At 37.5% G+C, this 15,407-nt stretch overlaps 1 protein-coding gene across 1 annotated transcript in view; it reads right to left on the bottom strand.

The window, feature by feature from the left end:
• Positions 1 to 4,067, bottom strand: part of LOC116721878 (zinc finger E-box-binding homeobox 1-like) — a 68,720-nt gene extending 64,653 nt beyond the window's left edge. The window contains exon 1 of the mRNA XM_032565904.1: positions 3,409 to 4,067. Within this exon, the coding sequence (XP_032421795.1) occupies positions 3,409 to 3,466 (58 nt within the window). The 5' untranslated portion in view covers positions 3,467 to 4,067. The remainder of the gene's footprint in view (positions 1 to 3,408) is intronic.
• Between the last annotated feature and the right edge of the window lie 11,340 nt (positions 4,068 to 15,407).

Raw genomic sequence — 15,407 nt, 5'->3', positions numbered from 1 at the left:
CAAACTAGAATTGAACTAAAGTGGACTAAACAGGGCTGGTGTGAATGCACCCTTAGTACTTCAAGTGTTGCTGAAGTCTTCACCTTACAGGTCCCTTGAATCTTCCTCCGAAACATGGGAGTCGGTGAAGTTGTACCAGAAAGGTTTTTGGAATACCACAAAAATAAAAATAAAAATTGTGCAAGATTTTCTAATATCATGTAGCTCCAGGTCGCACTTCTTTAGTTTCCACATTACCAATTTTTCCAAACAGTCAAAATCTGTCTTTGCTTTATTCACAAAAAAGAGAAGTAGCCTTCTTTCAGCCAGCTGACTTCTGGTGCACAGCAACAGCTGGAGAAGAGGGGTGCCACATTACTATGCACCCATAAGGCGAGAGAAAATTTTATTCACTCCAATAAGTTCTCTTGCACTACATGTTCCTTTAAGAACCCCTACAAACTGGTGATAAGCTAGTGGCTAACTGCTATATCAATTAATAAGGGACATAAAAAGCATTTTATTCCTTCCTTAAATCTAAAGGTGCCAATGAGAAGCTTGTCACTTCACCCCCTTGCAATTTTTTACCATTGTACTTTCAGTCTTTTCATATTGAACTTTTTTGGGTATAAATGAAGCTGTCAGCCATGGAAATCATGACTCCCTTTCCAATCATATGGGGCATTTAATACCCATTTTGTTAGCCCATGATTTAAAATAAATGCCTACATTCTTCTCTGAGTCTAGTCAAAGCAATGTCAATAAGTTAGTTTTGAAGCATATCATCAAAGTCACATGACACGACTGAGGCAACATCATTCAGGGGTGGGTGTGGTCAGCATCAAACATGAGGCTGATCCCTAAAATACAGAGTTAAGCATGTGCTTCTAACATTTCTATTACAGACATAATGATGTAAAACATTTATGACATAATGGACTCAAATACACAGCATCCCTCACAGCATCCATGTGAAGCAAAGCTGCACAAAGTACAAAGTTGCAAAAAAGCTTATACAAAGCTGTACAAAGTAGATAAAGTAGTAAATTGGGCATTCATTCATTCAGATAACACAACCCTGAAAGTGTATAAAATTAAATGTGTTACTGGTGTATGCATATAAAGCCTGATTAAAAGTTGTGGTAATTTAATTAGGTTTTAGACAGAGATGTTCAGATTGAGGAAAAACAGTGTAAAAACTGGGGTTTAGTTGGCAAGAAGTTTAAAAAATGGAAGGAGGATAGGATGAGGAGTACAGAATAACATAGAGGAATACAAAGGCAGAGCTCAGCTTTAAGACATGGAATATCAAAATCTACTCTCCCACAAAAACACTGCAGAATGGAAAAGCAGCAACTTGTGAACAGCAGAACTTGTGCCAATAAAACTGTGCCCCAAATTATCACACAAGACACTTAAAGTTTGTTTGGGGTCATTTACAACGTAATGGTGAGCTGTACTTTCACACAACATCATAAACGCCTTGAACATGTAGTTACAAAAACCTAAAAACTGATGCTTCTCAGTAATTTAAAGCATAATTAAAAAGCAAAATTAGTTTAGTAAATAAACTTATTAAGAAACATCATACAGCTTTATCACACAGCAATATATTTCTGATGCTTATTTCTGTTAATTTCGATGGTTATGGGCCACATCTAATTGAAACTCAACATTCAGTTTCTCAGACAATTACATTAAGCCCAAATAAAATAATTTAAAAAAAACAAAACATTTTTTAAAACAAAATGGACAGGTCAGAGATATGGACAACAATGACTTATTGATAATTTGTGGAATTTATTGTGATCACAATAAAAGTGGAACAAGTGTTTGAAACTTTATTACCATCATGATTGTCTTTTTGTTTATTCTTCTGTCTCTACAAACAGCCACAGTGCAGCAAACACAAATACACCTCTACAAGTGAACTTGCCATATTCAGTAGGCTATTGAATGCACAATTATTGCATTAAATCATATTGTTAAATGTAATTATTCAATAGGTGCTGTCATGTCACTAAAATTGGAAAACAGACTATTCAAACTGCAAATGTAACAATCAAAATCAAAGTTTAGTGAGACTGAAAGTTGATCAAGAATTACCAATTATTTTATCATAGTCAGAATGTTTCTCATAATAACTTATTTTCCACAATAATGATAAATGGTACATTAACTGCCCATCCCAATGTCTCATATACCTTCTTTTCTTACAGGTTTTTCTTCCACTAAACTTTCCACTAATATCTTTGGGGAAGGTAGTCAGAGTGCAGCCAGTTTCTTTATCAACGTTTTGTGGCCAACCCTTCTTATCAGTGTCAATGACAGCTGAAGTCAAGTCAACAGTCTTCCTTGATTGTGTTGTAAGCCCTAACATGCACATAACATAACTTTTCAGTATGAATAATACTTGTTTTATTGATCTTATGTAACATTATCTTCTCTGCGAAACTGCATTAAGAGTTCTTATTAGCTAAAAGTCATAATCTTCAAAATTATCAAAATAAGTGTAATAAATCTTCAGTATCTGAATTTAATTTTTAAAATTAATTATTGTTTTCAATCAAAAACAATCCTGTCATTGCTATAGTTGTCAACTTTTTCAACCACACACTCTTCTGTATCCGTTTGATGTAATATGCAAATTTTCTGAGAAACTAAATGATTGACCCTTTATGAGCTTCCTTACAGTTTGCAGGTGCACAGAGCAGAGAACTAAAAATGTCGCCTTTTAAACAACAGCTATTATAGTTTCAACTCTTACCTCAACAAAGCCAACATGTGTTGCTGCAGTTGTGGCAAGCAAGGCGGGGTGAAGAGGACATAGAATAAACAATCCCACTGCACTGAACACAGCACGAACTCCTGCTTTCTCAATTTACCATGCGGCCATAAAAGCAACACAAGATGAAGTTCAATCATTTTGGACGGGAAGAGAGCAGAAAGCTTCTGTCCGGCCCGAGGTGGCAGCAAGTTAGCATTGCAACTAACCCCGCAACAACCTCGCCCTAAAAATCACTAAACTGCAGCGGGCCACGTTGTTACGTGAAAGCCCCTCAACCTGCCGCCAAGTGTTGCTGATCGGCGAGAAAGTGCTAAAAAGGACCACCAGGAGAAAAGATGGGTGACAAAAAGTGAAGGAAAGTGGAGGATACATCCGAGAACGAAGCGCTCCTCGGGTTATTCTAACAGGCGGATAACGGTTCTCTAACGGCCAGGCGGCCCCAGTGCACCGCTAGGCGGAGAGCAGAGAGAGCCCAGCCAGGTATAACGGTACAGCACCGCACTCATTCGCCCGTCAAAAAGTCCCCGAAATTACCTCCAACTCGCTCCCAAAAGTCTCCGGGAGGACTTTACCGAGCGAGAAAGCTCCCGGACAGCCCGTCCGGCCCCGCTACAGGCGGTTTGAGTGGACTTTGGACTTACCGCTGCTCCTCCTCGGGTTCGCCTGTTTTCTGCGCTTACACCTGGGGCCATCCGCCATGATCCTCTCGCTGGGTCTGAAGCGCAGCCGTTCCGCGAGTTACCTCCTCCCTCACCCGCCTCCCTCCTACTCACCCTTCCTCACCCCCCTCCCGTCCCTTCCCCCACCTTAGCAAAAAACACCTGGTTTGCGACACACCAGCAGCTTTTACGGCTTTTCGAACACCTCAGCACGGCCCCTCCTGCTGGCCGCACAGGGGTGGATGTTCTCCGGATAGCTCTACCAGGCTCAGCCCGGTATCAAGTATGATCAAGATGCAAGGTGGATCTTGTACAGGTGGACATGAGGAAATGTGGCAATAAAGGGAGGTGGAAAGAAAATACTAACTTTACTATATTGGTAGAAATTATTGTTTAAAAAAAAATCTAATCACGATTGTGGGTGAAGTAGGCAAATTATTTTTATGGCTACCTGTAAAACTCAGTCCTCTTTACTAAAAAGCAGTTGCACAAAGATGAGAAAAGTTAAAGAAAATGGTTTGTTTAACTAGGTCTCAGTAATTATAACATTAATTCCATCAAAACCAGTTTTCTCATATTTTCATACTATATAAATATGAGCATACACACAAATTGATATTTTATTTCTTTTAATTATGACAACTAATACAAACATATTTAATTTTATAGATATTGAACATTTTTCACTAACTCAATTTTCTAATAGATAGATAGATAGATAGATAGATAGATAGATAGATTTTGGAAATGACAGTACATATATACATTCAGAAGGAAGTATTTTAATACATACTTTAAAACCAGACCCACCTGGAATGTTGCTGAAAAGCTTCATCTTGATCTGATCTTACCAAAGCAGGTTATTCCAATTAGATCCTAAAAAAAAAAACACACAGTCATGTTTGTGATAGTAAGAGAGGAAATAACTTTCTAGACATGCCTCTCATTCAAACGGTTAGCATGTAGATAGTATGTTATGGTTGCTCTGGAGACTTAGTGCCACCAAGATGCCTTTCTGTACTGCAGACCTCATGCTGTGACGTTTTTAAAGATATTTTTATCTCCTTTCTCATCCTCTTGACTATGAATAGGGGCATGATTTGAACCTCCCTTGGCGTCATTTATTACAGTTCCAGTTCTTTTACAATTTTACTGGGTTGACCTGACTGTGCGTAGGGTCATGTTTAGGCAGTGTTGTATAAAGTACTGAAATCTCAGAGTCAAGTAAAAGTATAAGTACCTCTCCAAAATACGACTTTGGTAAAAGTCCAAGTCACTGACTGAAATGTTACTTGAGTTAAAGTCTTAAAGTATCTGAAACTTCTTGTACTTAAGTATGGAAATTACTGTAAAAATGGATGTACTCAAGTAATGTAATGAAAAGTACAAGTAAAAAGTAAAACAAGGCAAATGCAGTTTGAATGACATTTTTTATATTTTGGTAAACTTGTCAAATACACTTAAAATAATGTACACAACCAAGTGCAGGCAAAATTAAACCTGCTAATAAATTGTTCCAGTTTTAAAGAGTAGCACATGTTAATGGTTTGTGGTTTTGAACTTGCATGCCTTTCCTATATTCGTTAAATTTAGTCTAAATTGCTATTGCTATGGCTTCTGTCCCCCCTTGAACAGAGGAGTCTAGGTAGCCTGCTACAGTCAACATTAGGCCTAAGCTAAATACACCATGTGTGGAACTGAAACAATGCCAAACAAAGTTCATTTATACAGGTAACGTTATGCTCAAGATTTCACAATAGTGCCTAGTCACCAAGCTATAGTTACTGAAACAGGAGGATTATAACCATTTCATAAGAAGTTACCTTGATGTGTTTCTTCAAGTTGGACGGGGAGTTTTTGTAAGATAGAATTTCCACATCTTTGGGCAGGAATAACATACACTGCATGCGGTACGACGAATCTTTAACACCCACGAAAGAGTGTATTGTGTTTAAATAAGGCCAGGGGCTCTCGTCACCAGCTGGTGGTTCCCCTGGAGCCGTGTCCGACGTAGTTGCAGTCGTCTCCTCCTCCATGTGGCTGCTGCTGATTGCGAGACTTGCTTTGTGTTTAATGGGAGAAGCGAAACAGGTGTATCCTATTGGAGGTGATGAACAAGACCAGGCAAGTAGGCTACGACTTTGTTGCAGTCAATCAGTAGGTGGGGTCAAAACACTTGTGTTTCTCTCTCTCGCTTTTTTGTAACGAGTAACTAAACCACACATTGAAAATGTATCGGAGTAAAAGTACGCAATTAAGTTCGGAAATATAGTGAAGTAAAAGTGAAAGTCATCAAAAATTTTCATACTCGAGGAAAGTATGAAATACTCCAAAATATACTTAAGTAAAGTAGTGAAGTATTTTTACTTCGTTACTATACAACACTGTGTTTAGGCAAGACTTTATTTCGCTGTATTTTTTCTGTCTTACATGATATGTTTCCTCATGTTTCCCATTTTCAAGAGAAGCCAAGGAAACAAGGAAACTATAAAAACCAAATAATTTTTTGTGCAATGTTTTCTTAATAAAGTGCAAGCAATTATAATTTGAGGAAAAAATCTAAGCAACATTTTTTACAGTAGAGTTTAAAGAACTATAACACAAGAAATAAAATTTCAAGAGGGAATCTGAAACTACAGTATTGATCTTATCACTGTAGTATTGATCTGATACGAATGCTGACTTGGAAGCAATATTATGAATATTTTGTATATATTAACTCTTATCAAATTAAGTTAAAGATTTAATCTTTATTCTACAGGAATGGTTGGACCTACCGGTGGTTACTTAAAACATGTATTTAGTAATGTGAGACTCTATTTCTTCAAATTTATCTCAAGTAAAGGCTTTCTTCTTATTTCAGTGTAAATAAGAAGTTTAATGGAGTTATGCCACTCCATTAAAATATGAATCTGTGTTAAGGCTTTTCAAGGCTGTCTAAGCCGAGGATGTTACTTTAAACAAAAACAAGGTGCAGAGTATTTCCTCTGAGCAGGAACAGAAGATCAGGAGCAGTTTATGGAGAGCCAGATGAGGGGCCTTTAAGGTCTGGCAGAGCTATTCTTGTACCTGCCGACGATCAGGTTTCTGGTTAAGACATAACAGGTGCTGAAGAAACGCCTCACATCTCTTTAGCTAGCAAATCTCGTCTGGATGTCCTGGCAGTGTATGAACATCAGGTGGGTTCAACAGGAGAACAAGGAGCAAGAAATAATAAACATTGTTAAAAGATGCTCCATGCTTTCCAATCAAAAAAGATTTTCAGATTAATCACAAAGGTTTTCTAGAAAATAACTTGAAAATTTCTAACACTGAAGAGTCAAACTTTGCTATTAAAAATTCAGAAATGTTCTAGAAAATTTCTGAATTTCAAAAGTTGAACATTTTTGGCTTTTGAAACTCAGTACATTTCTAAAACGTTTCACTTTTCAAACTCAGAAATTTCACAATTTTTCTCAAAAACTTCTGAGATTAATCTCAAAAATTCGGAGTCTTTTTCTAGCAGATTTTCAGCTTCTCAAACTCAAAAACCTTTTGAGTTTTTTTGGCGGAAATTTGCTCTTTTTTCTATCTAAAATGCCAATCGTACATGACAGATCAGTTGAGTATGAATTAAAATCAAATGTTGAATTTATGAATAATACTTCTTTCTAATCTGTTGCAATAATATGATTTTCTGATGCTTCTTTACAAAACCTAATCTAAAACATATTTATGTACAGATTCAAGAGAATAAGTTGACAAAATCTCTGATGTTTGAGTCATAACTCAAAACAAATGCTTCCTGTCATTTGTATAATTAAGGCAATAGGTAATGCACTAACAATGTCACTTTGCAGCTCCTACAACTTCATATGGGTTCCCAGCCAACCCGTCCATCAGGTCACACTAACCCCCCGAATCAACAAGCGACTCAACCCACTATGCATCAGTAATGCTTTAATTGAATCTCTCCCTGGCAGGATATGAAGCGCTATAGAGTCGCCTCCCTCGGCTACCTCACAACATCTCTGCAGGTTGCTGCTGCCCTGCTGCCTGCAAAGTGAAAGGGGAAACGGACGGCATTATTCAATGCTAATTTGGTATTGACATGAATAGCTTTTGGGCTGAAGAGGCTCTCCGCTCTTTTTAGTGGTTTCATTCTTATTTATGCAGAAAAGTTCTCAATGAAGGGTCAGTCAGTTTATTACAGTATAAGCATTGTTGTTAGAGGAAGAGCTAAACCTTCAGGCTAAATTCCTGTTACTTTGACTCCTCAGGTGTTTCTTTTGTCACACATCAGGTAAGAGTTAAACATATCTACCCCTGACTGACATGTAAGAATTAAAATCTCACAAGCCTATAAGTGTTATTTAATTCCAGTATTTTCCGAAGACAAAATATATTCATTAAAACATTTCCATCATGCAGAATCTTTTTTTTTTTTTTTAGATTCCTTGAGAGTAAACTAATGTTGTAATATTGAGACATTTTTATTTTTGTCCATAAAACAGTGGCAACATTTTAGCCCCTATTTTCTTCAATCTTAGCAGAAGCTCTTAAACTTTTAATCTGCTGATATTGGTTTGTTACTGTGAATAATCAGCTCATCAGGTGAGAACGAAAAGTTGCGAGTCACTTTGAAATGCTAATAGAGGGCTAACCTCCAGAGCTGACCTCCAACAGTTTTCACAGCAGTGCTAAAGCTGTAATAAACCTGCATTAGTGCCTTTGATGCTCGTCTACTGTTCACACTCAAATGTCACCTGTTGGTCATAATATGTTTGCCCTGTGAATTAGGTGTGTCCTTCCACGTTAAATACTTCGGTAAAAAATTGAGAAACGTGCTTGATGCAACAACTTGCCTAATGATGCAGAATTTCAAACCAAAAATATATAAATGAACCAATAAAATCAATTAGCTTCCCCTTTACTGTCCTGTGCTACAGCAGGCCAGAGAGGAGCAGTGACCAGAAGATGAATAATGTACTTTTGTGTCAGGATGACTAATGCACGTACAGATCACTTGTCGGGATCAGCGTCTGGGGAGATGATGATAATAGTGAGTCCTCTCACAGAGATGATACAGCAGATTATTTTTTTCTGTCTGGGGCACTTTCCCCATTAAAGACTGCGCAGCTGCATCTCATTATGATTGAAGAAACAATGTGAACTTGACCTAAAGGGAAATGTCAGTGAGGAAATGTTAATATTATAAGAACTTAAAGAAAAGTTTCTTTTTAACCATGAATTTACACAATCTTCTTTACAGCAACTCATTTATCTATGAGATAAAGCTGTAAAATGTAACTTTTACAAAATATGTTTTTAGATATTTGCTGAAACTATCACCGTATTGTGACAGTACGATATAAGACAGATAATCTCTGAAAAGATTGTTATCCTCCATCGCTTCCCTGACCTGTTATCGCCATCTAAATAAATGCATCGCACCCAACCAAAAACAACCAATCAGAGCGAGGAGGATCTTAGCGCTGTCAATCATTATCATGTACTCGCTGCTCAATGTGTTAATGGTGGAGGAACAACTTACTGTTCAAGAAAAACTGTTCATCTGCCATGATAATCTAGCGTTAGCATTCGTGTCAGGCTATGATGGGGGGACACGAATGCTACATGAGAACATCATTCTCATGTGAAGGTGAGCATGAGTGGTTTATTTCTACAGTTGGTACTGGGATATATATATATATATATATTGTCAAGAAAATCCGAGCTCATCCCACTTCCCCATGCTGGAGATTTTAGTTTAACAGTAATAATAAATAAAGTTATCTTTAAAATGAATCACTCAAGTGACATCAAGGCCCAACAGTAGACTTAGGTGTCAATAAAATAAATCTGGTTGTGTGTGTTGTTTTTGTCTAAAGCAAACTTTGCTTTAATTCTACTTTTTTCTATCTAATCATAAGAAATCATAGTCAGACAGAGAGAGTCATTAAACAGGAAAAGCAGGTTTCCTGGAAAAAGAGGAAGTTTCCAGCCTGCAGATTTATAAAAATAGTTGAGACTATTCCTTATTTTAAAGCATGAAAGTTTTAAAGAATTAAATCTAAACATTTTGAGTAATTTGATAAGATTCAAAGTAAAATACTTATATTAATAATGGTTTACTTGTAATAATATTTACACGAACATTTGTGGGAACACTTACAAGAAAAACAAGTAACTGTAATTTTAGTATTAAATAATTAGAATCATGTATTATTCTTGGTTTCTTTTCAGAAAACATCTGTAATAACTCACATTAGGATTATAATAAGGATAATTAATAAGTTATGGTTATAAAATCATAAATGAATGATAAATCAGAGAAGCTGAAGAAAATAAATGTGATATAAGTTATGGTTATAAAATTCTAAATGAATGATAAATCAGAGAAGCTAAAGAAAATAAATGTGATATAAATGTGATTTTGACATTGAACTTGAAATGGTGTAAAAGGTGTAACTGCAATTAAACATCACTGATATGTTGTAGGTAGATAGTAGGTGAAAGGTGAACGGTTAAGGGAAAAAGGGGAACTAACAGGAGAGCAGAGATGATCAACGCCTTATTTAGGTAAAAGGTTGTGCAGGCAATGGACATAGGAGGTTGAGTAACCCTGAGACATTAGCACAGACATCAGGACATAATGTCTTAAGGACAGTGATGGATGTGAGGTCATCTGTCTAAGCAGACAGCCAATGAAAACGCACCAAAGGGTGGATAAACCCTATAAAAAGTGGGTGCAAAAGAGGAACCTTTTGTTGGATCCTCCGGGCAGCTTCGAGCCAAGAGATGGACAAAGAACTCTGCAGCTGAAGAAGAGCCGGGGCCACAGAGCCGAAGACTGTCCCGCTCATGGAGACCAACCGGTCAGGCCCACAACCTGTGGCTTCACATCGCACTTCTCTCATCGGCTGGGTTCAGACCCCAAAGACAAAGATGAAGACAAAGACAAAGGCAAAGACAAAGAAGAAGAACTGGTGCCTTTTTTCCTGCCAGCACCAAGTCCTGTGTGACCTCACCATCCATGCGGAGAAGAAGATCATCAGACCTACAGAGATTCCTGCCTTCGCCGATCAACATCTTCCTCCTGCTGCAACATCTTCTTCATCATCAGGCTAGGTCTGGGGTTCGAAACGTCAAACTCCGTCCGTCTCTCTCAAAGGTTCCCTTTTTTTTTAGTTCTCAGTCAGCAGTAGGGAAAGATAGACTAGATGATTGATTTTACTTATTTGATGATTTCTGCTACTGAATTAAGCTGTACTGACCCTTGCAAAAATGCCTTACTAATAAAATATTTAGCATAAAGAAAATCTAAAAGATGTTGTGGACATTCAGTTAATGAGTCACCTTAAAGTTCTTTGATGGTTGTAAAATAGCTCTGATGTTTGATTCTGGAGAGGAAAAAGTTTAAAATGTTTTTAGGTTGCTGGTAGCCCAAATTTAAAACGTCATCCTTGGGACTCGCCCGAGTCACTAAAACCTACCTGGTTCGATAACAAATGCAAGTTGTAAAATAGAGAACGAGCGACCGTTAACAGGTGTGCTCTGTGAAACTAGTTGGCTGTAGGCTGCTCAGTCTGGCTAATTCACAGGGGGAAGAAGGGTGGGACACCTGGATGTAGGCCGTCAGAAAACCAGGCGAATCGTTTCTCGAAACCAGCTTAAACAGAGTTTACTTCAGTTCTGGACAGGGTAAATCCCGGCAGATTTAGGAAACTCAATTAACCCGTTAGAAGGAGAGCTGGTAGCACATCTCCCCTCTCAGAAGAGGAAGTAGAGAGTGAGACAGTAGAGACAGAAAGGAGGGGGGGGGTGTTGCGCAACAACAATATATATATACAGTATATATACAGTATATGTATATATACTGTATATATATATATGTATATATACTTTATGTATATATATATATATATATGTGTGTGTGGGGGGGGTGGGGGTGTACATATACACATGTATGTACAGTATGTATGTATTTATTTATTTATTCATTTATTTTTAATAAAACTTACCAACTGCAGCTTCAAAGATAACTTCACATGTTTTCTAAAACTTTTCTCTAATTCCTAATGTTTTTTCTGAGCCTTTTTTATTTGTTTTTATTTAGTTCAGGTTGCAGCTTGCTACCTGAGATAAGAGCAATGTTTGATGAGCCAAAGTCTGCAGGTAAACCAGGGTCAGTTTGTTCTTTGCTCAGGTATGTTTGGATGATGTGTGTTCTGCAGTAAATGTCAATAGAAAGTTTCTTTTTGTAAAAAAATATGCAAGAAACTTCTTGTTTTCCATATTTTCATCATAAAAAGTCTTAGACAAATTTTTGACAAAATTGTTCATTTCCAGGATTATTCAGCCTCTTTCCCTTTCTGTCCTCTCCTTACTGTCCTCACTACCTTCAGTGCAGACTTCGACTTTCCTTTCTTTACTTACATCATCCTCTTTCTCATCTTCTATCTCTCCTTCTCTCTCTGATACAAAGAAGCCTGAGCCCACGCAAGTGAAGTGGATAGAGGATTAGCTTAACCGGCGTCTCATCATACAAGAGTTGCTGAAATCTGAAAAACTTAATTGCCAACCGGAGCTCACATCCTCGGCACTATAAGCTGGACATGATGAGGGACCTGCTGCTGTTTCTGAAATTCAGGGCCACAGAGCTCATTATGTTAAGTTTGCTGATGCTGATATGTTGAAATGCCACAGTGGCACTCAAAGTAATTAAGAGGTAGATTCAAGACAGATCCTTTTGATTCAGTCTGACTGAAATGGCCTCAACAGTAGATTAAGTAATGATTAAACTCTGTTTTAATGTTTGTAATGACTTGAGTGATGGGGGACTATTAGGAATCAACAATAGGTTTCCAGTAACGTTTATCTGTGTAGCGCATTTTAGCAACAGTTTAAAGGGTTTTACATAATAAGGACTAATATGGTAACCAATTATGAATCAACCAAGTTTCATAATTGGTTAGTTTGGCATCTCAGTCACATTCCTAATGCCAGTTACAAAAAACATGTCTGGAGTGATTTAATGCTTTAAAATAGCATAAATAAAGAATTATTTGGAGGTTTTTCCCCTGTAGGCGACATTGTAAGTGAAAAATAAAATGTTTTTCCTTCAATATTTTTTATCATGTGTTTAATAAACAGTGGTGCAGGTGTTGGCGTTGCTGCCTTGCAGCTTTCTTGGGTTCTGCATGGAGTTTGCGTGTTGTTCCACATAAATTGCCTTTAGGTATGAGTGTATGTGTGTATTTTGTGCCAATCCTCGGCTCATGCATAATCTCGTCATATGTCAAGTGCTTGTCAAGCTCCAAACAGAAAACCAAAAATGTTAGCAATTAGATGAGAAACACAGTTCTGCAGTGGCAGTGGAAGCAATAACAATTAGTGGGGAGAAAAAACCCCAAAATGAAGAATAATATGTTATGATTTTGCAGCTCTCTGTATCCTAAAGATGTATGGACACAGGACGTAAATCTGCCCGAACACACAATATATCGACAGCTTCCTTGTGCAACATTCATTTCCTGCTCAGCGACCAGGATTCTCCTCCCATCAAACCGGTGATCAATAGGCTCATGTCCACTTCAGGTGATGGGAGCGCTGATAACCTGGCCTGTTTGCTCGCTTGCAGCAGAGATAATGCCGAGCCTCCAGCAGCCAGCCTTGTAATGAGTCACATTCAAAAGCAGGAGCGACTGATGTCATTTTGCATCACTTCATCTTCACTGTGGCCCAGACGCGCTGTTTCTGTTTATGCATGATGTGTCTGTGGATCTGCAGCGCACTGTAAGCTTTAATGCGTGCACTTCCACACGGTGTGTGTGTGCGTGTGTGAAGGAGTGTTCGTCCCGGGGTTCTGCCTGCTGTTTAAGCCCATACCTGGAGGCTGACCTCATTTGTTGCAACACTGCAGCTCAGGACAGACTGAAGTCACATGACCAGGCCCTGCCAAGTTCATATGGAGCTCAGGCCTCCTGCTGCATTTATTCCTCTGTAGCTGCGTTTCCATTACAAATGTGCTCAAAACTTTGTCAATAAAATGTCAAAAAACACTATTTTGGAATTGTGATGTTTCCATTAAATAAGAAAAACAATTAAAATCACATGTAAATACGGTTGTAAAAAACATGCCGTTCTTTGGTCCTCCAACTACTTCCTGTTGTCTTCTTTGTAGTTTTTGCCAGTGACAACATCTGGTTGCTGATCATGTGACTCCTGTGATGCAAAAAAGTGTTTCCATTGCAGTTTTGCAAAATAAATCAATTTCAATTTGACCAAAAAAATAAAAAAACCTGCTATTGACCATTCATGATGTGTTTAGATTAGGAAGAAAGAAACTGTCCTCAACCAATCATTATAGAAGTCCACACTTCTTTGTTGTTTATATGTGTCGTAGTTTTTATTAATTTTTTTAACTGAGGTCCTGATTTCAATCAATAAACTAATATTGGAAATTTTCAGAAAAAAACAACTTTTTTTGTATTTAACTTACACTGAGGCTGAATCTCATTCATTAGAACCAAAGCGTACAGCCAGACGTTTTGTCACAGTCTGTGTTGGTCTTTGCTTTAAATATAACCGCAGTGTGCTCATGTGTGGGATTATAAAATACTTTTTAGACCAGGCATGCAAATTCTATCAAATTAAACCACCAGCTATGGCACATTCATGAAATTTCCATGTATATGAGAGAAAATTTATGTACCAGGCCGTAAATCAAAAGGATTGTGGCTATATAATTCTTACAGCTGTGATGCATTTAAAGCTAATGCAATCTGAAAGATATTAAGGCTTTATCAGTTTAATATTCAAATATACATGAAACTGAATTTCCTTGTAAAACAGGCTGCATGCTCCCTTTGTTAAGTACCATTTCTCTTATACTTCCAGGATCCAGCAGAGTAACTTTATATTTTTGCTAAGCACTCCCTCGGGGTCTCAGCAGTGATTTCACCCAGCCTTAGTCCCAGAGCATGATGGGATACGGAGCCGTGCTCACTGTGAGCAGTGTAAGCCACTGCGACGACGCCCCGTGACTCATCCAAGTTGACATTATTTAAGATGAAAGTCAGACTTGCTTCTCGTCTGCAATAACTGGAGGTAAAGGAAGGAGTTCAGAGAAAAGAGAGGAAATCCTTATATTTTATTTATGCAGCTGGCAGAAACGAGAATTACAAGCTGAATTCAGGCATGCAAAAAGACTTACAATAAGATGAAGGTACAATGTGCATGACATTTTGCATGGGTAATCTCCTTAATCTCACAGAAATTACAATTTTCCAAAGGAATGTCCTGATTTTGGCAGCTTTCTGCTTAAAACATATAAGTGTAACATGGATATGCAGAATAGATTATGCATTAAACTCATTGCTTTTATTTTTGAAACCATAATTTATAACATTGAGCATAGCTTACCATTTACACTAACAACTGTGAGCGTGCCCTTCGTTTGATTTGGTTGTTTCGGAAAAAGGGATGCACCTAAAAATTGCAGGATAGGAAACTGGTTCTTGTTTCAATAAGATCTATACTGGTACCTCTGTAACTTTTCTGTATAATCCTCATGAGAAAAAATAGAAAAAGAGGAGCTTATACAAAATCTGTGTCTGCAAGACTGTCATATCAGATTGAAAAATGTAGAAAAATGAACATTTTAAAGGGGCAGTATTATGTTTTCCAGTCACAGAATCATTTTATAGCACAATCAAGAAACGGTAATACCTTTAGTTGTCATAAAAATGCTGTGTATATCTCAAATAACTCAAAAGAAATTTGATTTTGAAGTTTGACATCTTGAAATTGGGTCACGTCTCCTTATGAAGAAAAAAAATAAAATATACATACATAAATAAATAAATAAGAAGCTTCTGCTCTTTCCAAAACTCCGTCTTCGGCACATCAGCACGACAGTTCTGCATTAAAGGAGCAGTATTATGTAAAGTCAACATGTTTTTAGCTTTACATCATTTGATAATGTTAATCCCTCATCT

This window comes from Xiphophorus hellerii, chromosome 6 (genome assembly GCF_003331165.1).
Source record: "Xiphophorus hellerii strain 12219 chromosome 6, Xiphophorus_hellerii-4.1, whole genome shotgun sequence".
In the NCBI taxonomy this organism is placed as follows: domain Eukaryota; kingdom Metazoa; phylum Chordata; class Actinopteri; order Cyprinodontiformes; family Poeciliidae; genus Xiphophorus; species Xiphophorus hellerii.
This window is presented reverse-complemented; position numbering and strand designations above follow the sequence as displayed.